Genomic DNA, 27,655 nt, shown 5'->3' with positions numbered 1-27,655 from the left:
TAAGATAAATGGGCTCAGAGCCGACCCCTGGTGTAATCCTACTCTCACCTCAAAACCTTCTGTCTCCCCAACACTGCTCCTCACTGGTAAAATACATTCCGGTACATCTCTTGTATCAATCGCACATACTTCTCTGGCACCATCTTCTCCCTCAGGCTCCTCCATACTCTTGTCTCGGGGACTCGGTCATAAGCCTTTTCAAGGTCAATGAATACCATATGTAGGTCCCTTTGTCTTTCCTCGAATTTCTCCATTATTTGCCTCAGACAAAATATACCATCTGTTGTTCCCCTTCCCTTCATAAATCCATCTGCTCTTTACCTATTTGTACTTCTTCTCTCAGTCTAGCGTCTATCATCCTTTCCAGTATCTTCAAAGTGTGGGACATCAATTTAATGCCCCTATAATTACCACACTCTTGGACATCGCCTTTCCCTTTAAAAATTGGGATCAATATACTCCCACGCCACTCATTTGGTATCTTTTCCTGTTCAAGGATCTTTATCATAAGATCGTACAGTATATCCACTCCTTCATCTCCTAATGCTTTCCATGCCTCCACTGGGATCATGTCTGGTCCGGTTGCCTTCCCATTCTTCATCTTCTTCAGTGCATTTAGTACCTCTTGCCTAGAAAACCTCATTACCATGCCAATGTTCACTTGCCCATCCTCTCTTATTAGTCTATTATTTTCTTCATTTAACAACTGTTCGAAATATTCTTTCCATCTCTTCACAATGTCTTCCTCCTTTCTAAGCACTACACCCTCTTGATCCTTTATTTGTTTGATATGTGTTTATATCTTTGGTGCTCTTATTTCTAGCCTTTGATAGCTTGATCATCTTCTTTAATCCTTCCTTTGTCCCAGCTCATTATACACATCATCATACGACTTTGCTTTAGCTTGGGCTACCACCTTTTTCACCACCTTGTTTTTCTCTCTGTACCTATTTCTGTCTTCCACTGACTGTGACTCTTCCCCTCTTTTCTTTGCTTCCTTCTTATCTTTTACTACTTTCTCAATGTCTTCATCCCACCATCCACTCTCCTTTTCTTATATGATACCAGATGTCTCTCCTAGCAGCTCCTTTCCATGCCTTCTTATTACTGCTGCATTTCGTGCCCACCATTCTTGAACATCTTCACACCCTATATCAGTATCCTCCAAAACCTCCTCTTAAACTCTCTCTTCTTATCCCCTTCCTTCTGTAATTCGTACCATTTAATTTTCCTTATCCCTTTAGCTTTGTTTTTCTTTCCCTTTTCAACTTCAAGTCCATACATAGCAGCCTGTGTTGGGGGGCTACATGGTCGCCTGGAATAACTTTGCAGTTCTTGACCTCCACCAGATTTATCCTTTTATACAAGAAATAGTCTATCTGGGAGAATCTTCCCCCACTCCTATATGTTATTAGGTGTTCCCTTTTCTTCTCAAAGAATGTGTTTACTATTGCCATGTCGAATGACACAGCAAAGTCCACTACACTCTCTCCTTCTGGGTTTCTCTCCCCAATTCCATGGCCCCCATGCACCCGCCCAATCGCCTCATTTTCACTTCCGACATGGCCATTCAAATCTGCCCCAACTATCACCCTCTCATGCTCTTCCAGTTCTTGCATTATTCCATCCATGTCTCTCCAGAAATTTCCCTTCTCTTCTTCTGTGCAACCAACTTGTGGTGCATAGGCGCTTATAATATTCAGAAATCTCATATCGTTTGCTTTCCACGCACCTGGGGAAAAAGAAAGAAGAAAAAAACTACAACGAGAGATATTTCTCGATACACTCCAACTTCTACAAACCTAAACGTAAGTGATCTTCGATCTGAGCCACCTAAATCCCATCCACTTAGCTACGTACAAGCTTATGTTTTCTATGAAAACCCTACAAGTAAATAAATAACAAGTTCTTTATAGTCACCCTTTGTATTTCTATTTCTCGATTTCTACATACTCATATTATTTATTTTATTTCAAATCAAATGGAATTTAAACCCTTAACATCATAAATTGCATTTGTTTATTATTATTATTATTATTATTATTATTATTATTATTATTATTATTATTATTATTATTATTATTATTATTATTATTATTAATTACACCTGCATTTATATCAAGTGACATCTGTTGGAGAGGTAATTATGAAATTATTACATATAAAGATTTTGTAATTGTCCTTCTTTTACAGAACGCACTTGATATAAATGTAGGTGTAACGAAATAATAAACAAATGCAATCTGTGATGTTACGGTTTTGAATTCCATTTGATTTGAAAACGAAGATTAATAGGAACATGCAGAAATCGAGAAATATAAATACAATAAGTAGCTGTAAAGTTTTTTTTTTTTTTTTTTTTTTTTTTTACTGTATGGTTATCTCAGATCGAAGATCATTTACGTGAAGGTTTGTAGAAACTGGAGCATATCGAAAAATCTCTACCTTTTTTGTAGTTTTTATTTTTCTATTTTTTAATTAGGTACGTGGAAAACAAATGGTACGAGTTGGAATCTCGTCTTTTTCTGGGCGTGACATTTGGTTAACTTGGCGAATAAGTGTGTTGAAGTTAAAAGATGTGAAATTTCAACCCGCCCTTTTTTCACTAATATTTCGTCACATTATGAAAACATGCAGCCTGCGAGATACCAGAGAAAAACTAAAATCAAATATGTAATTTTTTCAAATAGATAAAAAAATCAAGACGAAGGTGTTCTGATAGTTAGCAATGAATGCTTTTACGTGCTTAAGTACGTCCATCCTCTCCTCGGAATTGGATTCGATAGTCAGTGGTTAAATTAAGAAAATAATTTCAGAATGCATTATCAAGAATTTAAGACGCTAAGTATAAACGAAGATAAGCAAAGTTGAGTTCCTGAGCCCCTTGGCGTCCCCGACAACCCCCTTTCGTAGGAATGACACTACTGAAAGTTACATTGCGATTGCTTTTGTTGGGGACGCTGAGTGCAGCTAACAGCCAAATACCAATGCTACCAATGCAACTTGCGATAATCCTCCTCCCCAAGTGTCGGGGGGTGAACGGCGTTGACACATCTGTCTTACTTCAAGCACACCTGCAATTTGTATTTGTATAGGACCTTTCTATTCCCGCGACTGAATGACAAATGCAAACGTAGTCTGCAATCATTCACGACGTGTTTTAAATACTACGTCAAATTCCCCTATAAAGAAATATTGTTTTCAAGGTTTAGCAACCACTGCCTGTGGTGAGGGTGGGGCCTTTCCTGCAGTTCTTACACGTTGGAAGTTTTCAAAGCAGTATAACAGTTGAGGTTGGGTCAGCTACAACCTCCTCATTTAGCACGAAAGAGCCGAAACGCATCCAGTAAGTAAGTTGTTTTAAAAAATCTTGAGGGCGAGCTTAGCTAATTTACGGAACTAACATAATTTCTCCCATACGCTGCTATTTATGTCTATAAAATGTCCGAACTTTTTAACATGAACCTCATGGCTGCATTTAAAAGAAACCTCATATTGCTGCATTATGAATGTTCATTATCTTAAGCATTTGGTTTGCGGAAAACTCTACGGGTTTACATCGTCTTGAAAGAACTTTTTATTGGGATTAGGAAGCAGATCTCAATACTTGCTCATTTTAAAAAAACAATTAAGCATTTAACGTACAATGTGGTTTTAGCTTTATTTCAACGGAAGAATTTTCCACAAGAAGTGGTAATTTGGTCTTATAAAAGAGATAATAACTAATGAAAGAAGCGTTTGTTGTTTGCATCAAGACAGGCATTTGGTCTCTGAAAATGATTTCGCTCTCCAGTTAAGAAACAGCACATCCCTCATTCAGTTTCGAATCTTCGAACGTCTTTGACATAACATAAACTATTGTCCCTTTTAGTTGTGAAATAACCAAGGTGTGTTCCAACAGATTTGAAATAGCCAAGTGTGTTTTCAAAAGTTGAAATGAATATATTCCTAACGGTTTTGAAATTCATAATACGTATTTCATTTATAAAAAATAGCGATAGTTCGTACCTGATAAGAAATAGCAAAAGCCTGTTTTTTTTAAATGCCCAAGATGTTTCTTCCAGTTTTGAAACTATAGTGGTCTGTTACTTTAAGTTTTGAAGTGACAAAGATGTGTTTCTCCAAGTTACGAAATGACACAGGCCGCTTTCTTCAGTTTAAAAACGGGATCATCTTTCCCGCAGGGTTGAAAGTAATTCCAACTTCTTTTTTGACGGCTTGCAATTACAAAACCGAATGACTAAACAGCAACATGTTTACTGTTTAAACCAGAAAGAAGTAAACATTATATTTACGATAAAGGCTTTGGAGTTTATGGTGAATGTAACCTTGCTTTTCCGTTCCTTTTTTTTAACGATGGTCTAGATTTCTGGTTGAAAGACTTTCAGTGATTGCCTTTAGCCCTGATAGAATACTGCGCTCGGCAACGTTGATCCATTACTAAATCACCCATAAATGTTAACAGAGTCTAATTGCTTCCCTTCCATCGTTTGTTCAAGTTCTTTGACTCCCACGACGTCTCATCCTGTCAGGGATAAAAGCATCGGAGCAATTGCAGAGCCTCACATCTGTTTTGCCTTAGCCTCTTTTAATAAATAGATGTTCCAGCATTAAGAGCGACTTTTCCCTTAGTCTGCTTTATACATATACTTTACAGTAAAAACGGCGAAATAAAGTATCAAACAGAATGTAGTCCACATGATGTACCATATCTCCGATAAAAATGTACTTTTTGGCATTATAAGCTGTGCATTGAAAAAAAAGAAAAAAATCACTAGCCTAACAACAAGACATGTAACCCGATCGTACTCTATTTTTAGAAAGGCAATTCAGGCAACGGAGCTGACTAAGTCGCGTACACGCCCGAGTCTGCCATAAATCGCAGCAGTCCTCGATGACGACCGCAGGTCTCTCGACTAGATATAACTGGACGATTGCGAACCACAAGTCACCACACAACGTACACTTTCCACTGAATCGGCCGAGAGGAGGCAGCGAGCCTTTACCATGACTACATTATACACCGCTGTCTTTGACCGGCAAGAAAACATACTGCAATTTCTGAAAAAGGACACAGAAGTCGCGGTTTGTATTTGTATCTCGGCGAGAGACTGAAGAAAGGGGAATGTGGCTCCCTTCTCAGTGATATGGTCCTCCTAATATGCCACTGTCAGTGAGGTCTTGGACGAGGGTGGAAGGTGGTGTGGCTTCAGCTGTGAGGGAGGAAGTTTCTCGTCCCAAGCGAAGGCGACTGACATTTTGTGTTGACGAATGAGACGCTGACACTACGAAAGGTCTTACAATAAAAATAATTTCTTACAAAGGTAAGATTGCATAGTTCAATAGCTGATTTTTGAAGAAGGCTGGTCATTAAAAGAGGTAAATTAAAAACCCAGAAAGTATAACGGGATCGTGTTGATGACGTTTATTCACGATTGAATTATGAATAAATAAAGCCCAGTTTCTTCCCGGTGTTTAAGAGTATTTATGAGTGAGTGCATTTCTTAATCACAGCTACGTCAGTATCTTGCACAGAAGGCTATATGTAACTGTTTTCAGTACATAATTGATACGCTATCACTTAAAAATGTCATCACTTCTTTCATCATTTAACACCGCAACAACTGTGAGGTTTTCTCTCATTTCTAACTTCAAATCCTTGAAGTTGAGCTCTTTTATTATCTGGGTCTTGCTGTTCAAACACTGTAACTCCCTCTTTCCAGTCTAAAACGATGAGTGGCCGAAAGTGCCCCATTATTAATAGGCTTGCCAGACTAAATTTCTTGAAATCATAAATGACTTCACCCAGGTGTTCAATCTCTGCCATCGGCCACATAATGTCCCAGAAATGTTCTCTTTCAACCATTAATGCTGTAGTTTTAAGAATAAGAAGCCTTTGTTGAATTTTTAAATTTCGTTCATCGTATTTTGAAATCTGCCACTTTACTGAATAATACGCTATCGACAACATCGAAAATGATCAGTTTCAATATAATCGCACTGCTTTTGATACAATATACTCGTCACAATAGCTTTCGTTAATCGCCAATAAAAGTACGGCTAATTTATGTAGTAAAAGATAAGAACTTTGTCAACGAATAAATATTTTTATTTTTATCTGTTAACGGCACGTTGCATTTGCTCGTCCAAACACACTTACAAAATAGAACCCTTCTAATCACAAATATATTAACGCTTATTAGAGAGTTGGTCATCATTTCATGAGGAGAGCGAACATTTCATTCAACAAACCAGTTCCGCGACCGAATTTGGCAATCTGGAGAGGAATAAATGGGCTTAGAAACACCGTAGAGTTTACACTTGACGCTTTGCAAACAGAAGTCAGGGCAAGCGACAAGAAGAAGAAAACGTAGTGATTTATCTCTTTTCACGACTTCGTTTTTACCTAGAATGAATTCATTTAGATCTGCTGTAAGTGCGCACAAAAAGCATGACGTTCTTTTCCGCTATGTGCCTCTTATTTTTCTTCGAAAGAGGGGCGCTATATATAGAGCGGTTACGCTTCCGGGTTTCAGCAAGTCCCTTTGCGACGGCGTTGCTATAGGCCCTAGGCGTTTTTCGCTGATCGCGTACTATATGCCAACGGCGTCTGGTCTTCCTTGGTGGTCACCCATCTAGTTACTGACCAGACCCAGTGTTCCTTAACAACTGAGGGCAAAGCGAACACACGCGCCACGCACGCACATACAAACACACATTTATATATTTATATATTTATATATAATATATACTATAATATATATATATATATATATATATATATATATATATATAGATATATATATTCACGTATTGTACATTTAAGTATGCATCAATATAATTTACCACACACACACACACACACACACATATATATACAATATATTATATATATATATATATATATTATATATATTACATATATACTACATGCATGTATATGTTGTATGTATGTATGTATATAACTTACATACATACATACACATCACATATATATGTAGAGTATGTGTAAAAGATGTTAAAACATTCATAAATACACTACGAGTGTAAATGTATACATGTAAGGAATCGCATGCACGTACGTACGTTCGCAGCAATGGCTATAAACAACGAAAGGGTCTTGGCACAATATGACGGCTCAAATAAGGGCCACAGCATATCGTATTACCCCAGGTACTCCCAAAAGAAAAACATGAAGGCTTAGGGGGCGCTTGATGCCGCCTGTGATAAATCTCCCTCCACCCCCACCCCAGTCGGGATGGGAGGTATGTGGGGGCATGTCGCCATCACTGTCGCAATGGACAGGCTCAGATGATCGGTGAAGAATGATTCTGAATCATTTTTTTCCAATGAGGAAGGTTTTATGACAGTGGATATATACGACCAACGGAGAAGGGTTGCTTTCATATCCACGAACCATTCGGTGACTTATTTATAGGGATAATTTTTGACACTAGAAATAACACTACAAAGAACATGAAAGGTTTAGGATGCATCCAGCTATATTTGATGGTATCATTAAGGATCTTTTTTTGGTTCTATTCAGAGTTGACAGATATTACGTGGTATTTCGGTGACAGTTGGGACCTGACAACCAGTAGTAGTAGGTCTCGGGCCATTGGGTGAGGAGGGCTGCTCCGCGACCTTGGTTCGTGGAGACGTCAGAGTACACGTTGCTGTCGCTCTTTTGGCATTTCATCAGATAATGAACTGAATAGAATATAGAATTTAGGACAAAGGCCAAGAACTGGGACCTACGAGATCATTTAGCGCTGAAGCGGAAATGGACAGTAAAAGGCTTGAAAGGTGTCAAAGGAGTAAAACCTCAAAGCAGTTTCAGTGTGAATCAATTTTTACGAGAGGGTGGACAGTAAGATGGAAGAAAGGGAATATGAAAGGAGATGCAGTGAAAAAAACGATATAGGTTGCAGCTACTACGGGCCGAATGCACGCTGCAAAGAACCTTAATAATGCCTACAGTCCACCAGAGGAGGTGCCCTAACGATACTAGCCCACTGAGGAGATCGAATAATGAGAAGGCTGGTACTAAATTTCAACTGGATCTACAACTGTGTTGTCAGATTTTGATTGATCGTTGTTCAGGGAACATGCTGGGCAACAGGGCATTTCACCTCGTCATTTCATATCAACTGAGGTTCTGCCTATTTTGCTCCGGTGGGCCGGAGTTCGATTCTCTGCCCGGCCAACGCGGAATCGGAGGAATTTATTTCTGGTGATAGAAATTCATATCACAATATAATGGGGTTCGGATCTCACAGTAAGCTATAGGTCCCGTTGCTAGGTGACCAGAACATTTAATCCTTCGGGCCAGCCCTAGGAGAGCTGTTAATCAGCTCAGTGGTCTGGTTAAACTAAGATGTACTTGACTTTTTTTCGTTCTATTTTGCGACATATGACACTCCCTTTTGGCTGGCATCTTCTGCTCTGTTGGTCAGCGACATTATTTATATTCAAGAGACGATCGAAGTTCATTATTCAGATGAATTCCTCTTAAGAAGTTAGCAGTTGAAATATTCTGGGACCATGGCAACTGTCGAGGTCATCGGGATCTTAACAAATCTTGTACGTACAAACTTGGCACCTACTTGGCACCTGATAGAAGTGAAGTAGATCTATTTGGTTAAATGGTGGGTGGCTTCTTCAAACTCCCGCGAATGACCATCTGTCAGGCTAGGAGATTATATCTATTAAAACATTATTGTACTTGAAGAGGTCCGTGATTGACAACGGATAACCGAGTAGAAATAGGTAAGACATTTTCTGCCCACCTCTCGTCTGTCTGTCTGTCTGTCTGTCTGTCTGTCTGTCTGTCTGTCTGTCTGTCTGTCTGTCTGTCTGTCTGTCTGTCTGTCTGTCTGTCTGTCTGTCTCTGTCGTCGTCTGTCTGCGTACTGGCAGTCTGTCTCTTTATATGCTAGCTGTCTGTCTGTCTGTCTCTTTATATGCACTAGCTGAAAATATTGTGTAAAGTAAGGTAGGATTCCAGGTGAAAACAATTTCCATCAAGAAACGTAAACAATTTGGTTATACAGGAACTTCTTGAATATATGAAATCGAAGGAACAAAAATTTAAATATTTCTACTACTAACTTCAAACTAAAACTGGATTGATCAAGTGTATCAAACCGAACCCCCTCTCCCCTCCCCACAAACCCCCGGCTTTTTAATGCCATATTTACAGCAGTAATCACGACAGAACAGACAAAACATCCAAAGAAGTCATATATCAAACAAATACCCACTTCGGTGGATACCGCCAAAAGTACGGCTTGAATGGCACAACACGTAGATGTTACTAAAGGACCTCTGCAGCGTTCCTTCAGTCCCAGGCGCATTGCTGTCTGCCTTTTTTTTTCATCTTTTTGTGTGGGTCTCTTCCTCCTCAGCTGCCCAAGTTTTGAATTCCTATCAATTTGCACTTCCAAAAAGAATTTCATTTCGCGCCATTCTACTCTTCAAAATAAATCTGTGCTATTGTCAGTCTGAACTTTCAAAGGGATGTGATTTCTTACCAAACTGCGCTTCAAAAACAATTTGAATTCTATAAATCTGCATCTCAAAAACAACTTCAATTCCTAAAAATCTGCTTCGCAAAAGAAATTTATCATTCTTTATCTATTCAATCTCCTACAAGAATTTGGATTTCATAAATCTGAAGGTCAAAACCAATGTGAATACATGTCAACCTATACTTCAAAAGCAATGATCATTCCTTTGAATCCACATTTCAAAAGGAATTTGATTTCCTCTTATTCTTCGCTTCAAAATGCATTTGAATTCCTATTAATTTCCTCTTCAAAAGTAATGTAAATTAATTTCTATTTACGCTTTAAAATATAGATTTGTAATTAAATATAAAATTGAATTCATACCAATCTGCACTTCAAAATGAATTTGAATTCCTATTATCAAAACTAATTTGAATTCCTACCAATCTGCATTACAAAATGAATTTCAATTCCTATCATCAAAATGAATTTGAATTCTTATCATAAAAATGAATTTCAATTCCTGTCATCAAAATGAATTTGAATTCATATCATCAAAACTAATTTGAATTCCTGTCAATCTGCACTTCAAAATTAATTTCAATTCCTAGCATCAAAACTAATTTGAATTCCTATCATGAAAATGAATTTGAATTCCTATTAGAAATACTAATTTGAACTCTTATCAATCTCACTTCAAAATGAATCTGAAATCCTATCAGCAACACTAATTTGAATTCCTATCAGTTTTACTTCAAAATGAATTTGAATTCCTATCAATCTGTACTTCAAAATTAATTTGAATTCTTATCATTAAAATGAATTTGAATTCCTATAATCAAAATGAATTTGAATTCCTATCAATCTTTAGTTCGAAATGAGTTTAAATTCTTATCATTAAAATTAATTTGAACTCCTATCTATCTGTAATTCAAAATGAATTTGAATTTTGAATTCCTGTCAATATCTTCAAAAGAATTTGAATTCCCATCAATCCCCACTTCGAAATATATTTGAAATCCTATCATCGAAACGAATTTGAATCCTATCATCGAAATTAATGTGGATTCCTATCAATCTGTATTTCACAGCGGGAGCAGAGACAGGTGCAGAGAAATGGGTGAGGTGGAGATATGCGAATTATGTGGCGCCCCGGACGCCCAAGTTTCCTGCCCAGAATGCGACGAAGTTTTCTACTGCTCGACCAGTCACCAGGAGGATCACTGGGATGAGCATAAGGAGGAGTGTCGTCCGACAGTCATTGAAATGAAGGATCCTGAGAGGGGAAGGTGAAGAGAGAGAGAGAGAGAGAGAGAGAGAGAGAGAGAGAGAGAGAGAGAGAGAGAATCATCTGTCAAGTAAATATTGGACTGAGACTTCACCAATTTTTATTATGTTGAATAAATGGCGATGTCTTTTTGAAATACTGGTATTCGTCGAGGACGTTTTCATAACTTTTCCTTGTACGTTATACAGTAAATAAGTCAAGACTTTTAACAAGAGAGTTTCTGTTGCGATAATATTGATCTCGTTATCAATAATCACCTACCATTTTCTTACCAGGAGTGGATAGCATTAATTATATAAAACTGAACCTTTTCAATGTTTGCTTGGCTTAATTCGTGTGTGGGAGGGAGATTCCCGACAGGTATTTCGTCCCCTCCCGATCTCATGGAACCTCGCCAGATGTCACCTGTTGATTAACATTAATTTTCTTCTCGTTCTCAAGTGTGTACACACAAGCATATACACATAGTACATCCGTGTATGCAAGGTGTTTTCACACGTGCACGGACGTAGTAGCCATCTTGCTTGGTGAGACGTACCCGCGTGAAGTCACAATAATCAACAGATATCACAAGTTTAACATACGACTAGAATTTGAGAAATATCTAGAAGTGTTCGTGAAACTATCGGTGATAAGATTAGTGTGATGAAAATAGTAGGATAAAGCGTCTTCTTAAGTTAGTTTATCAAGTGTAAATACTATAAATCAGAACAAGATGGCAGTAAGTTCCAACTGCGGGAAAAGGTGGCGTAATTTGGCGTGTCTAGCAGATTCGCAATACGATGAGGTAGCAGGAAGGGAACTGGCATTTCTCATCTATGAAATCAGCAACAGTCCTAACCAAAAAGATAACAAAAGCATTCATAGATATATTAGAAGGATATAATCCTTCAAACTGGAACAAATCTAATGAAAACATCTTGAAAATAATTGAAGAAGTTCCAAATAAAATCCAAGTGGTCAAGAGACTCATAAAGAAAATATACATAAACCAACATATTCCGACAAAGAAAATGAATAAGGTGAATCTTGTGAATATCCTAATTGATGCATTAGGAAAAAGAATGCCAAAAGCATGCAAACTGTGTAAGGTTTGGTATAGCATAGTCAATCCACAAACCTAATCAGAAAATGTGCTGCATGCAACATTCCGACCCATCCACAGTGTGCTGAGGTAATACAAGATTTGAGAAAAGATACAAGAATTTTTTGTTCAACATGTCTATCATGGATAGACAATGTTATTAAATCAAGATTGAAAATACAAATAGTTGAGGATGAAGAAGAAGAGGAAGAGGAAGAAGAAGAAGAAAAAGAAGAAGAGGAAAACGGAAGAGAAGTAAACAAAAATGAAATGACAGAAAAAAATAAGGAAAACAAAGAACAAGATAAAAGTATGGATGCAGAGATACTCATTGATACTACATATGAGGCATAAAGCAGCATACCTACGAAGAAATAAATTACGATATGACAACAGAAAAGCAAATCCCGAAGAGGCTCTACCCAGATCTATACAATGACGGGAAAGAGGAAAAAATAGACAAGAAAGACAAAATCTGCAACCTTTTGAAAAGAGGGAATTGCAGATTTGGAGAAAGATGTTACTACAAACATCCTAAGATATGTCAAAACTATGAAATATATGGTAAATGTGCATACTTAGATGGATATGGGGATGATTGCAGAGATCTGCATCAAAATATGTAAAACCTAAAAGAAGGAAAAGGATGTAAGTTCGACAAAAATGCAAATATATGCACCCTGTAGCCATGAATCATAATCAAATAAATAACCAACCAAGTAATAAAATCCAAAATAAGAAAGAAACAAATAAAGAGAGACATCAAGAATATCAGGTAAAAGAGAAAAGCAAACCACCAATGAGATATGCAGAGGTGTCAGCAAAGAATTTCAAAGCATCAGCTCCGAAATTCTACTCAAGAGATAATAACTGTATTTATTATGCAAGAGGATATTGCAGAAAACGGAGAAAATTGCAGATTCAGACACAAAATGAATAATTATGATGAAGGAGATCAATATTATGGAAAAGTTGGATTTTTTAATGTCAGAATTTCTGGAAATGAAAAAAAGAACAACATACCAGAACAGGAAAGAGACATGGGAAAATCCTTATTACTATCAGTATTAAATGAAGGAGAAAACACGCAAACCATCATAGTGATGAATGCGCAGGGTTTAGTTACGAGTAACTCAAAAAGAAAAATAGAGTACTTAGAAGAAACTAACCCAAAATGAAAAGAAAATAGATATAATGAATATAAGTGAAACCTGGTATTCCAAGAGACTGGAATGATGATCAAATAAAGGGTTCCAAACTTATAGATCAGATAGAAAAAATAGGAATCAAGGGGGAACCGCAATATATGGGAAAGACAAAAAACAAGGAAAAATATATGAGAAATATAGTAACTCAGAATGTGAACTAATAGCGGTAGAATTTGAATCTGAAAAATTGATGAACATAGTATATATAGACCTCCTAATACTAAAGATTGACTATAATTGAAAAATTGGATGATATATGTAGAAATCACAAGGACTGGACTATTCTCCTATCTGGTGACTTCAACTTTCCTTTCCGTAGAATGGAAAGAAACGAATAGGAGATTGTGGTTGTACTTATACATATAAAAAGAGAGTAATAGTAGTGCAGAAGATAAGAGGCAATTTGAAAAGCTATTAGATATGCTACTAGAATACACATTCAACAAATAAATCACCTGCCAACAAGAAAGGAAAATACTTTAGACCTAGTATTTGTGAACGAGATGAATTATGTTAAAGAAATAATAGTTTATAATGCGAGTATTTCAGACCATAATGTCATAGAATTAGTTCATTCAAAGCCAAAAAGTGAAAATAGAGATAAGCAAGAAATGAAAAAGTGGGAAGGATATGGAAAATACAACTTCTACAGTAAAAATATAAAATGGTCAGAAATTAATGAAGAATTAAACAAAGATTGGGATAACATTTTCGCAAGTGATGACATAAGGGTAAATACGGAGATATTATATAAAATATTGGAGATAATAGTGGAAAAATATATACCGAAGAAGAAAAGAAAACATCAATTCATGCATACCAAGAGACAGAAGAATCTTGTTCCAGAAAATCAGAAAGTGGAAAAAAGGTCTTGCAAAAGAAAAAAATGCATGGAAAGTTATAGAACTAAAAAGTAAGATAGAAAATGCAGAAAAAAAGATTATACAATCAAAAGAAAATGAAAAACGGGACTTGGAAGAAAAAACCCTATTAAATATCAAGCAAAACCCCAAACTATTATACTCATATGCGAAGAAGATGAATAAAAGAAGAATAGAAATAGGCCCTCTGAGAATTGAAGGGAGATTAACGAATGAAAAAAAGGAAATTTGCAACATACTGGCAGAACGATATAAGAGAGAATTCACCCCTAGAATAGATAATGAAGATAATGATATAGAAGTAAGGGATGAAAATAGTGAATATTTAGCTGACATAGATATTAATGAAGCTGATATTGTGCAGGCTATTAATGAAATTAAAAATGGAGCTGCTGCAGGGCCTGATGGAATTCCTGCTATTTTGTTAAAGAAGTAGTTCATTCTATCGCAAAGCCACTTGCAATATTATTAAGACAAAGTGTAGATACAGGCAAGATATATGATGAGCACAAATTAGCGTATATTACCCCTACTTTCAAAAGTGGATCAAGACTAGAGGCAAGTAATTATAGGCCTGTGAGTCTAACATCACATATAATGAAAGTGTATGAAAGGGTAATGAAGAAAAATATTATGAAACATTTAATAAAAAATAATTTGTTTAATAAAGGACAACATGGTTTCGTACCCGGAAAAGTACACAAACCCAACTGTTAGTCCATCGTGAAAACATATTCAAAAATATGAAAAGCGGAAATGAAACAGATGTGGTTTATTTAGACTTTGCAAAAGCTTTTGATAAAGTAGACCATAATATATTAGCGAAGAAAATTAGAAAACACAAATATCGTGGATAAAGTAGGAAGATGGTTAAAAGAATTTTTACACAACAGAAAACAGATATTTATTGCAAACGACGAGAAATCGGATGAAGCCAAGGTAATATCCGGTGTGCCGCAAGGTACGGTGTTAGCTGCAATACTGTTTGTTATTATGATTTGAAGACATAGACAATAATGTTAAGGATTCGGTAGTGAGTAGTTTCGCAGATGACACAAGAATAAGTAGAGAAATTACTTGTGATGAAGATAGGAACGCTCTACAAAGAGACCTTAACAAAGTATATGATTGGGCAGAGGTAAATAGGATGGTATTTAACTCTGATAAAAATTTGAATCAATAAATTATGGAGACAGAGAAAGAAAGCTATATGCATATAAGGGACCTAATAATGAGGACCATCACAATAAGGAAGCAGTTAAGACCTTGGTGTGATGATGAATAGGAACATGTTATGCAATGATCAAATAGCAACTCTGTTGGCAAAATGTAAAGCAAAAATGGGAATGTTGTTACGGCACTTCAAAACAAGAAAAGCTGAACACATGATTATGCTTTATAAAACATATGTTCGTAGTCCACTTGAATATTGCAATATGATATGGTACCCACACTATCAAAAGGATATTGCACAAATAGAGAGTGTACAAAGGTCCTTTACAGCTAGAATAGAAGAAGTTAAGGACCTAGACTACTGGGAAAGACTACAATTCTTAAAATTATATAGTCTGGAAAGGAGAAGAGAACGCTACATGATAATTCAGGCATGGAAACAGATAGAAGAATAGCAGAAAATATCATGGAACTAAAAATATCAGAAAGAGCAAGCAGAGGTAGATTAATAGTGCCAAAAATATACCAGGAAAAAATAAGGAAAGCACAGGACATTAATCCACTACGCACCAGCATCGATAATGCAGCGTCTATTCAATGCGTTGCCAGCTCATCTGAGGAATATATCAGGAGTGAGCGTAGATGTGTTTAAGAATAAGCTCGACAAATATCTAAACTGCATCCCAGACCATCCAAGATTGGAAGATGCAAAATATACCGGAAGATGTACTAGCAAACTATCTGGTAGACATTAGAGGTGCCTCACACTGAGGGACCTGGGGCAACCCGAACAGATGTAAGGTCTGTAAGGTCTGTAAGGTATATCACTGATAATTTTGTGAATTATCAAATTATGAAAATGACTACGTTTATTTTGTTTACTTTGTGTTTAAGAATGAATAGAGGAGGAATATTTCAGCACCCAAACAAATACAAATAAAAATAAAAATCATCCACAGGTAAAATCAGTTAGAAAACTATATTTTCTTGTATTTCCTTGGAATAAGACATAATGGGACCCAGTTAATTTCGAAGAATCAGTTCGCAGTTTCAACATCATTGTCAAACTTAATCCTCGAAGTCACGCCTATTGGGAACCATCTAATTCACACCCCTTTTCCAGATACTTGGTGCCAGGGCGTGACATCAAAGCGGGCGAACTCCTTTTCAAGGAAGAACCAATAGCTCTCGGGCCAAGGGCTTCGTCTCGTCCAGTATGCTTAGGTTGTCACAAAAGCATCGAAGACATGTATTTCACAAGGTGCCCAAAATGTTTGTGGCCTCTCTGTTCACCCTCTTGCGCGTCTTCAAAACTGCACGTCGATGAGTGTCCTATTTTGGCGAACGACAAAGGTAAAGTGGGTCAGCCGGCGGACGTCTCAGAAACGCCACGTTACGACTGCATCTTCGTCCTTCGTTGTCTCCTGTTGCGCGACACGAACCCGAAGGCGTGGCGCCGCCTACTCACTATGGCTAGTCACGCCGTCCAGCTAGAGGCGGACGAGGAGCCTTATCACATGGCTACTATAACGTACATCAAAGATGTCCTGAAAGCGAAGTTCCAACCCAAACTCATCCACCACGCCAGAGGGGCAATTATGACGAACTGCTTTGAATGGCGGAACCCGTCGGGGGTGAGTCTACGCGGTATGTACCCAAAATTAGGCCGCATTAACCATTCCTGTTACCCAAACGTAACAGTGACATCTGACTCTGACGGCGCCATGTATGCTAGGGCAGCAGTTGATATTAAAGCTGGAAAGCCCCTTTACATAACTTACACAGGTATCACTCTGCCCATCTGGGAAAGACAGGCTTACACGAATGCCGTCCATTACTTCACCTGTGACTGCAAGCGATGCACTGACCCAACGGAACTCGGCCTCCATTATTCTTCGCCTAAATGTGAAACTTGTGGAAACCAGTATTTAGAGCCAAAGACTTGGCTTTGGGACACCATCTGGGAGTGTCCCTTATGCCACGGTATCGTTCAGGACATTTTGGTCAAAATGGAGTACAGTCAGTGGCTCTCAAGGTTTGACTGCCACGACACTTTCATCACAGCGTATCCCAAAGGTGTGCAAAACATTCTTGAAAAGGTTGAATATACCTTCCACGGTACCCATCACGTTTGGACAATGGCAGCTCAGGTAGCTATAAGGACACTTCAGGATAACAACAGTCGAGAATCCTTAACTTTAAGGATCAAATTATGGGAGCGTCTCCTGAAGATCTATTCTGCGTTGGAACCTGGATTGACACTTAGGCGAGGTAAGACATGTCCAGTTATGCATATATTTTTCCTCTCCGATCATCTCTCTCAGGAAGCAACAAAGGATTCAGCTCATTAGTTATGGTATTCTATGAGCTGGTTAAGTATCTAACCAACTACTGATTCCGCAGATGACCAGAGCTGTTATAAATAGAATGTCAATAATAAAAATATTCCTAGAACGAATGAATTGATCAACTCCAATAAAATTATATTTCTAGTATTCGTCTACACAGGGGAGAACAATGTAATAACTACTAAATCAAATTTTCGTCTTCCACACCAGGTACAACTTTATACGAGATAGGTATATGCCAGGCCATTCTCACGCAGGTAGAAATGGACGAAGGACGCCTCACGGATCACTTCTACGGCGTGTACATGAAGAAAGCTTTGGGCTACCTTCACGAAGCTATTGACATCCTGAGCCTGCAGCCCCCAACCTCTCACGAGAGACGGTGGTACAAAAAGGCAGTGGAAAAGGTAGAGGTCATTTCTCTCCAGCTGAAGAAATTCGACAGCGAAGAGAGGAAGATCAGCAGTTTGGTATTGCAGGAAAACCAAAATCCACTCGGAAAAGTCATTTAAATTCACCAGGGAATAAAATCCAAGCATATTTTAATTGACTTCTAATTGTTGGCCGGCCATATTGTTGTATCAATATAACGCTGTACAAGTATACATGATAAGGTTTTGTGTTTGGCTTTAATGTGCAATATATATACATGCGCGAATTCATTGTGCTTGGAAGGGTAATTTCGGAGTGATTTAAAATGTTCATGATTTACGTTTTTTAAAATTAATTTTTCATATTTTGTCATACTACGAATTTATCGTAGTATGAAAAACTTATTAACTCCCGAATTTTTTTCAAACAACTCTCAGTTGCGGGTAAAACTTGGTTTGCTGGTTTGCTGACTGTTTTGTATGAATGATGTCAGAATGACGACAGGTTCTAAAATGGAACTCACTGAAGTCCTGCAAGCGAAGTATTCAAGGCTGGTTGCAATTGTATCCATGCATGATATATTTTCACAGACTGATCTTCATTCCATTGTTTTTTTTATAACTATGTACTGTGCAGTACAAGTCTTGGACTGTTATTTCCCTTTCACTATGAAATCCTCACTTATTCATTAGGACTAAATTGCCTTTAGATACCATTTCTTTTTATTTACATTTTCATGATCTAATGGTTACCTTCATAACAGAAAATATATTTTTGTATGTCATTTATTTTTTAACACTGTTGTACCCTTATTCGATCTAATTGTTACAGTGATATTAAAATACTACTGAACTCTGTCTTTTCATATCTCCAGCCCCCTTAAGATTCACACACTGGAAAGTGACATTAACTTGTCTATACTCAAATGAGCGACTTATAAGATTCAGAGAAGAAAAAAAAGTTACTTTTGTGAATAGTTAACAATGACGGTTAGTAGTAGTGATAAAAAAATAACAGCAGCTGAAACAAAATAATCCTTTACTCTTAGCTAGACTCACCATTTCGGCTTTCCGAATGAATTCTTTGCTGGCTATAACTTTGTTTTATCTTGCCTTACGTAAGCAGAATCTGACCGCCAAATGTGACAGCTCAGCGCTTCTTACGATGACTTTTCCCTTCCCTTCAGGGTTACCTGATCAATACATTTGCGTGTAGTAATGCGTATTATAATGTTTAGAAATACATGAAAGTAACGGTAAACTATCATCTGATTAAATGATTGACTTAAGACACCACCAGAAAACTAAAAATAATTTATAAAATAAATCAACTTTATGTTCATCGTTAATGAGGTTAAGCAGGGCTCAACAAACCTGATCTAATATAAGATTAAATACTCGATTTAATATGAACGACCAAAACTAAGGGAAATGTTTCCGCCTCCATTGGACTAAGTTAAATATTAGCTGTGACTGGAAATGATTAAAGTAAGCAACGAGAAGGACAAAGCAAAAGTGGACATTCTTTCGATGCTCAGTCATGCGACTAACATTTTCATTGCTCGGTGTCTGAGGCCGTTCATTCCATTTACTTCAAATTTGCTGAACAATTTTCTCGTCAGTGTTAAGCTCCTTATCGACTTGATTGCTTCGGCCGCTTATACTTTCAAGAGATCCTGATTCACGTTCGCATTCATTTGTTTGCTTTTGTGATTTTGCTCTCTTGGAGTATGTCATCTTTATCACTTTGGTCTGGTTTATGTGCTTAACTGTTTTCTCTATGTAGTGCTCTTACTTAGAAAGTAGACGTCCTATTTTCAGAATTCCGTATGATCTATAACATTTTGAGTGATGTGGAAAGAAAAATATTTGTTAAGATTAGAGACTAGCAGCTACCAGGACAAAATTCACCAATATAGAAACAGAATAAACAGCAATAAAAAAATGAAAAAAAAAAGCTTATTATCAAGAAATTCACAAAACATTTCTATGCATCGGTAAATCATCCTCATAACTTTTTGGATAATAAAACTATGTCCCAAGAGGCATATTACCATTACAGGAATCAATTAAATACACAATTCTCAACTGGACTCCAACAATAAAGTTTCATTTAAAGCTATTTTTGAAAAGCACTAGAATAAGAAAACTATTCAAAACATATTTTGGTAAATAGTGATCATAAGCAGATTGATTAATTAACTTCAAAAAGGTAATGACGTGAAAAATAGAAGTTGAAAATTCACATCAATCGACAACAGCAAGAAGTGGATACATACCGGGATAAACCAAAACAAAATCCCCAGTGGGCTTGTACTAAACACGCCGCAAAGGTTAAACCCGTGGGGGTCACCCTCTATGTAGAGAAGATCCAGACTCTTTCGATGAACGTTTCTTTTGCTGAAAATAATCTTCTCAAGTAACCTGCTCGCTACATCTTTGTTTTTATTTTCTTTCTCTTGGGAGATTTAAAATATTGATTTACCAATTTACATAAAAAATTCATCGCAAAATATTTTATAAAAATAGTTTTTAATCGTTTTCTTCTTGAATTACTTTTGACTTATTTCTCTGAACGGTTCGGAAAGAGCTCATAGAGAACATATCCAGTGTTAGGGATCTGAAGTTTCAAACTTAAATTTACTGTCAAACTTAAATTTACTGTTTCACTGAAGCACAATTCCAATTTAGTATAAAAAAAAGGAAGTTATAATATCGTTGTCTGACATATATTTTCCTGATAAAGTATTTTAACAGAAAAATAGGCGTACTCAGTGATCTAATTGCTGTCACAGTTCGATGGTGGTATGCCTACAACTGACCTTGGCCATGACGACAGGCTATGGTGTCAAAGTGTTATAAAAATCATTAGTATTCTTGAACGCAAATATCCTGTTTTTTGCTACGCATAACAATTTCTCCAAAGTTCTTCCTTTGGTGAAACTTGAAAAGTTTAACAAAATAAAAACTAATTTCATAATGTTTTCTAAAAGTAAAATTCAATAGGCAGCAACCTAATCTGACCGAACAAGCCCAGAATATGTAGAAATAAGAAGTTATGTGGTATGGGGTAAAATTTTCAATTCTATCCACTTGATCTCTATTTCTAAATGTGGAAAAGGGGCAGATTAGAATAAAAACAGACGGCCAAAAGTCTACTTCAGCATCCTATTTCATCCATTTTCTTTAAGTTCTTTACTGAATTGTAGAAAACGCTACGACGTACAATTAAAGTTAAACTCACTTAAATAAGAACACGTAACTATCCAACATTCATTTCTTCGTCGTCGGAGATGAGGTTCACGCTCACGGAAGTTTCAACGTGACTTGCAGTCGGAAATTTCCGAAGCTTCGTTAGCAATAACTCGGATGTAACGTAAAGCTGCTGTAAATGGTTAAGTACCTTTAACTAGACACACGCACTCTACCGTGGGAATACTGCCAGGCAGCATAAGGTTTAAGAGAAAAATGTAGCCAGTGATTTGGGATTTACTTTTTATCAAAATGCAAATCACGAACGCAAGAAAATCGTGCTTTTAGCACTCAATACATGTTCGGACAGAGCCAAGTTTACGCAAGAATGTTCACGCTTGTCTTTTATTTTGCTTGGCCCCTTCAGTCACGAGCTTTGTAGAAAGGCCATTCTATTATTTCTTTCCAAAAACGCAAATATTTCTCTGTCAGTCTGTCGATCAGCATAAATTTCTTTAAGGAACTACCAATGTCTTTTCATTGCGACAGTTTAACTTGGAGAAAAGCTATGTTAACTATATTACTAGCACTAGAGCAGTTTCTTAAACTTTATTGTGCAGTGGACCCCTTTTATCAAAATTACTCATGTAGTGGACCCCTTAATATGATAATTTCCCTCTTGGGTTTAAAAGTGTTTTCAGTGTATAATATATAGTACTAAAATTGTTACTGAATTAATTATTAATGGCTTATCTTCAACATAAATATTTACATTTTACTTAAAACAACTTTCACAACATTATTAATTTGGTAATTTTGCAAACAAATTAAGCCACGTTTTGGCCTAAAATTTATCTGATACCGACTGCCTTATTATTCTGCGGACCCCTTGGAACATTCCAAGGGTCCGCGGACCACGCTTTAAGATACACTGCACTAGACTCAACTCAATCAGTCAACTAACAAAAAGAATACCTTTCCTACGTAGCTACATCTAGGAGGAAAACCATATCATACAATTCTCCTTTTTAGACGCCATTCAAGTGTAAAGTACACAATGTGCCTAACCTGGACGATGAGATTACCTATTCATTGAAGGCGCTCTTTTCAATTCGAGAAGCAAAATTTGTTACCAACGAACCAATTTGACTATGAAAAAATAAATCCACGACCACAGATGGTAAGAAGCGCAGGAAACGGTACAACAAAGGGACGATATGTAATATATGAGGTTTTCTCTAACAATACAAATCCATGTGTTTGCATTTGTGGCGCCTAGCTATGATCATGATAAATTGAACGATAATGGTGAAAGTACCATATACTGGCATCATCTCAGAGAGAGAGAGAGAGAGAGAGAGAGAGAGAGAGAGAGAGAGAGAGAGAGAGAGAGAGAGACTAAGAACATTATATTCTTTTAGGTATTTTCGACTTGCAATTGCATTCTTCATATCCCATCTGTGCTCATCGTATCTTTTCCATGGCAGTGCTAAAGACCCATGTTGCACCTAAAAGAACCACATGAACTAATGACGTCCAGTAGATTCTAATTACGGTGCCTCTGCAAATCTTCTGCAGAACAACAACTCGAAAAACGCGGTTAATAAAGAACTGAACTGAATAAAGAATTTAGGGCAAAGGCCAAGCACTGGGACCTATGAGGTCATTCAGTGCTTATGCGGAAACTGACAGGAAAAAGTTTGAAAGGTGTAACAGTAGAAGAACCTCACATTTGTTAGGAGAGGGTGGAAAGTAAGATGGAAGAAAGATAATATGAAAGGATGTACAGTAAAGGGCGCGAAAGGGGTTGCAGCTAGGGGCCGAAGGCACGCTGCAAAGAACCTTAAGTAACGCCTACATTGCACCGTACGAGGTGCACTGACGGCACTACCCCCCGACGGGAGGTTAATAAAGAAGATACTGGTAATTTTCTATTAAAATAATAATGTCATTGAGCATGAAGCCCAAAACTGAATCTTGAAGACTTTGGTCTCTATCATCATTTATTGCCAATGGCAATGAAAATAAAATAAAACTCTTGTCCATAAGATATAGTAGGTCCTTGGATGAGAACGAGAGCTAAATAAAATAGAAAGAGAGTTTTCAAGAAAGGATGCAAAACTGATCTGAACCTATGGCATCCATGCAATTGTAAGGACAAAGCTTTTTCTATATTTTTATTGCATCTCATCATCAAGCCGCGTTGTTCCCTTAACCATTCTATGGAGCATTCCGCGGCCTTTCCGCCGATGTTTAACTCATATAATTCCATTTTTTGTATGTCTTATCTTCAAATGTATGTCTGCAAGAAAACACAAACCTACTGTCTCAAGAGTCGTTTCGGCTCTCGGTGCGAGTCGGTACTACTTATCCGTCCGCACCCGTCTATGTCAACCCAGTTCGTCTATAATAAATCCCTACGGGCTATTCTGTGAGGAAGAGCCCGTGCTGGCATAAGGCCAGCTTAATCTTCAACAACATAATAAATCATCAGTACCCAGCTACCTGTCTTTGGTCCTCCCACTATCATTACCATCGACGAAGATTCCTTATTGTTAGTACCGAGACAATTGTCAAACTTATGAGAACATCTCTTTTAAGACCTACCAGTGGCTACCATTCTATCTTAGAACGGCCATTTTTTTTATAATAATGCGCAGATTACTGTAGAGACGATGTGCAATGCGAGAGTGAATAATCACTAAAGTCTTATATCAACAGTGTTCATTCTCATAACCGTCGACTCTACCACTTGTTATAGACTTCAGATCTTATAAGACTGACACCTACTTCACTTTGCATCAAGGGAGAGCGAATAACCTCAACGCAGGTATATATTCTACTTAGCTGTTTGATTCCCAAGGTTAAACTACGTTTCTTAATAGACTGGAAAAGACACTGACGAAATCTTAAGCTATGAGCCTACGAATTGCACAAATAAAATATTTGTGTGAAGACATTTGGTGCAGTCAATGAAATTCAAAAATCCTCTTATGGCCCTTGCTACTTACGACAAGGCATTTGACAGCTCCAAGACACCTATATCATGGAAGTGTCTTTCGTCACTATTGTATTCCCGTTAAATATTTATAGCCAATTGAAATATCCGTACTTACAATAGATACCTAGAATAAAACAGATCCCTAGTTATGCTGAGAGAGCCTAGCCAAGTGAATTTGCGGGACATTAATTTCATAACTGATGAACTGGTTGGAGATGCGAAAGGTTTGCATTGGAGTAAAATAGAAACCTGTCCGATTTAGAATGCTCAGATTTTGATCAGCAAAACACCTTAGATACACAAAGCCTGCTGAAAAGAATGGCTCTTACATTTGATGTCTGACTCGAGATTAAGAAATACGGAGGCGATGAAGACATCTGTACTATATCCAAAAGGATGAAATAGTACTGGATGGAGAAAGGATTAATGAAGTTGAACCTTTCTTAAACTGAGGAACAATGGTACCCAATACCAGTTCTCCGGAATGGGAATCTAGTAAAAGACTAAAAGAAACAAATCACACATTGAGCAACATGAATAAGATTTAGAAATCAAATAGACTATAAAAGTGAATGCAAGAGATGGATTGGTAGTTAATGCACGTTGAGTTTTGTTTGAAAAACTCTTCCCCGATGTTTTCGCTTTTTCATGGTACTCCTCTTTTTATGCGTTTTGCTTTAGCAGGCGAATTTTGCGGAAAATATTGAGGTTTTTTGACAAACACTCTTCAGCTTACTAAAAAAAAAATGGATAACATAACTAACGAAATCTGAAATGAAACTGAAAGGCTTAGTAAGAAGCATCTCCAGAGAGTGAAAGGGACGTGTTTGAAAGGGCTTGCTAAAATGCTTTACCTTGTAATCCCTTATTTACAGAAACAAATCTTGCCCCTACGTTCAGTGTTTCCTAAGAATAAAACGGAGATTGAATCCTTATCTAAAGCAACTCATCTTTAAGAATTCATAATTGCTGTACTATCTACTGAGTACTAAAAAAAATATATTTGTAAATATTTACATAGATGTCTGCATAGTTTATTGTCATTGTTTCCACACGGCTGAAAACAACTTTGTCTAAAAGGCACAAAACATACACACGTCATGCGCTTGTCATAAATAGCAGCGTTGCCCCAAGACAGTGTCGCCCTTCGATTGTTTCAGGATTCCTCCTCCTCCTCCTCCTCTTTTATTTTTTTTTGTAAAGTTTCTTCTCCTTATTTTTCTTTTCTTACGACTTACTTTCTTTCTTCTTCGTTCTTCTTCCTTCTTCTGCTTACTTCTTCTTCTTCTTTCTTCTCTTTTATTTTTTTTTTTGTAAATGCACAGAATGATTTTTTCAGTGGTGAAACTTTTTTTATAAAAATAAATTTACATCGCTTTTCTTGAAACGGATTTTCAAATATCGTACATTAGTTCTGGCTTTCGAAGCTTCATGAAAAATAATTGAGCCAGGAAATTTGTTTCCTTGCTGTTATCAGTATATATATATATATATATATATATATATATATATATATATATATATATATTATATATATATATATATATATATTATATATATATATATATATACTATATATATAATATACATATATATATATATATATATATGTATATATATATATATATATATATAAATATAATATATATATATATATAATATATATATATATATACATTATAATAAATATATATATAATATATATATATATAATATATATATATATATATTAGTATATATATGTGTGTGTGTGTGTGTAATTGTGACAATATATTATTTTGTATGAACGAATCAGACGTCATATATTTGAGCTGAAAAGAATTCATACCAACGTGATAGTAATGGGAAGTAATATACGACGGCACTTCTAAGTATACGTGGTGTGTGTGTATGATTAATTTTTTGCTTGTAACTTGGATAGCATTACCGAGAAAGTATCAATATTTAGAGCCACTCGATTGACTGTATAAAAAAAGCTGGTGGTTATGTACCAAAGGACATGTTCCTTCGTTCCATCAATGGAAATGTATATGATACTAACGTATGTTATTTTGTGTTTGTTATCCCTGATCATTTCGCTTTATCGAAAATATTTATGCAAATGTTACATCAACTTGCAAAACCCACTAATTGAACGATTGCTCAAGAAGCAAGAGTCCGTGCTATCACACGGATGCTATATCTCATAACAAAAACAAGAAGCCAACACCGACCTCATCTAATTGAACACTAGTTTGGTCGTCATGACCTTGCATCGAAACGTATTCGCCCCTAACCACGATTATGTTACGGCTGTAGGCGATTTTATTGGCATTATTATTACTAACAATAAGATTCGTCATTCCAGGAGGCTTGTTTTCTTTGTTGTTTCCAATTTCCGAAACATTTGTCACTTCTTTGTTGGAAATGAGACGTGAGGATGTCATGGAATGAAGCGGCGAAATGACATTCACATCTTCACCTCAACCGACTGCTTCCTGAATTTGCATATTAATATCGTCTCTCTCCCTCTCCTCGTGTTTCCTTTCGGTTTCAAAAGACGGACTTTTGTCCTCGACGTCAAGAGATGAAGCGAGATAATAGAAAGGCTAACCATTGTCAAGCCTCGGGGAAATTTTTGTAATGCTTGCAATTCTCTCTCGCCATCGGCGCCGCCAGCTTATTTCCAAGAGGGGGCAAATTTTATATTTACGTATACATACGTATATATATATATATTTATATATATATATATATATATATATATATATATATATATATATATATATATATATATATATATATATATATATATATATATATATTATATAATATATACATATATACGTATATATATATTATACACTATATACATACATATATATATATATATTTTGTTATATATATATATATATATATATATTATATATATATATATATATTTTTATATATATATATATATATTATACTATAATATATATATATATCTATACATATTTATATTTATATTTATATATATGTTAGGCCAGGATTCATCATCAAGTAAAAACGTGTCGCACATCATCTTTGTGCATCTTCAGTCTTAAAAGTAAACAATAAATGCATTAAAATTAAAAACAAAGGTTTCGTTAAAACAAATTTATACGTTAAACATAATACAAGTAAAAGACTACAAGTAAAACAGAGAACAAGAACCACTGAGGAGAGGAAGGAATGATTGCCGGTAAAGCCTACGTCCAAGACATTGAATACGCCAGGTATAGAGGTGAAGCAGAGGCATTGTTATTCAATGGGGAACCAGTCTTTTAATAAACAGTAATTCCAAGGCAGTCACATAGTCAGGATCTTTAGTATAACCTGTTATCATGAAGTGTTGTTTCATTACATTTATTTTGCATTTGGCGGCATGACTCTTAATATTAGAGTATTCAGGATTGCCAAGTCTTTGACTTGTTCCAAAGCTGAAACCTATATGGCCTGCACTATATCACCTGCAGTAACCTTCGAATGGACCCAACATAAGTTCCAGGATATCCTGGGCTTGTCAATTTATAAACAACGTTGGATCTCATGAAAGCCTGCAGACGATCTTTAAAATTAAAAAATAAGCCAATTTTACATG

The 27,655-nt window shown here is 36.4% G+C and overlaps 2 protein-coding genes across 5 annotated transcripts in view; one reads left to right on the top strand and one right to left on the bottom strand.

Moving 5' to 3' along the window:
* Positions 1 to 18,714, top strand: part of LOC135215269 (uncharacterized) — a 60,734-nt gene extending 42,020 nt beyond the window's left edge. For both annotated transcript variants that reach the window (XM_064249810.1, XM_064249811.1), the window contains exons 6-8: positions 10,600 to 10,797; positions 16,266 to 17,413; positions 17,701 to 18,714. In XM_064249810.1, the coding sequence (XP_064105880.1) occupies positions 10,600 to 10,797; positions 16,266 to 17,413; positions 17,701 to 18,002 (1,648 nt within the window). In that variant the 3' untranslated portion in view covers positions 18,003 to 18,714. The remainder of the gene's footprint in view (positions 1 to 10,599; positions 10,798 to 16,265; positions 17,414 to 17,700) is intronic.
* Positions 1 to 27,655, bottom strand: part of LOC135215270 (organic solute transporter subunit alpha-like) — a 146,991-nt gene that overhangs the window by 78,334 nt on the left and 41,002 nt on the right. The gene's annotated exons all lie outside the window — the stretch shown is intronic.

Source organism: Macrobrachium nipponense, chromosome 5 (assembly GCF_015104395.2).
Source record: "Macrobrachium nipponense isolate FS-2020 chromosome 5, ASM1510439v2, whole genome shotgun sequence".
NCBI lineage: Eukaryota > Metazoa > Arthropoda > Malacostraca > Decapoda > Palaemonidae > Macrobrachium > Macrobrachium nipponense.
The sequence above is the reverse complement of the archived record's forward strand: the minus strand, read 5'-3'. Positions and strand labels throughout refer to the sequence as shown.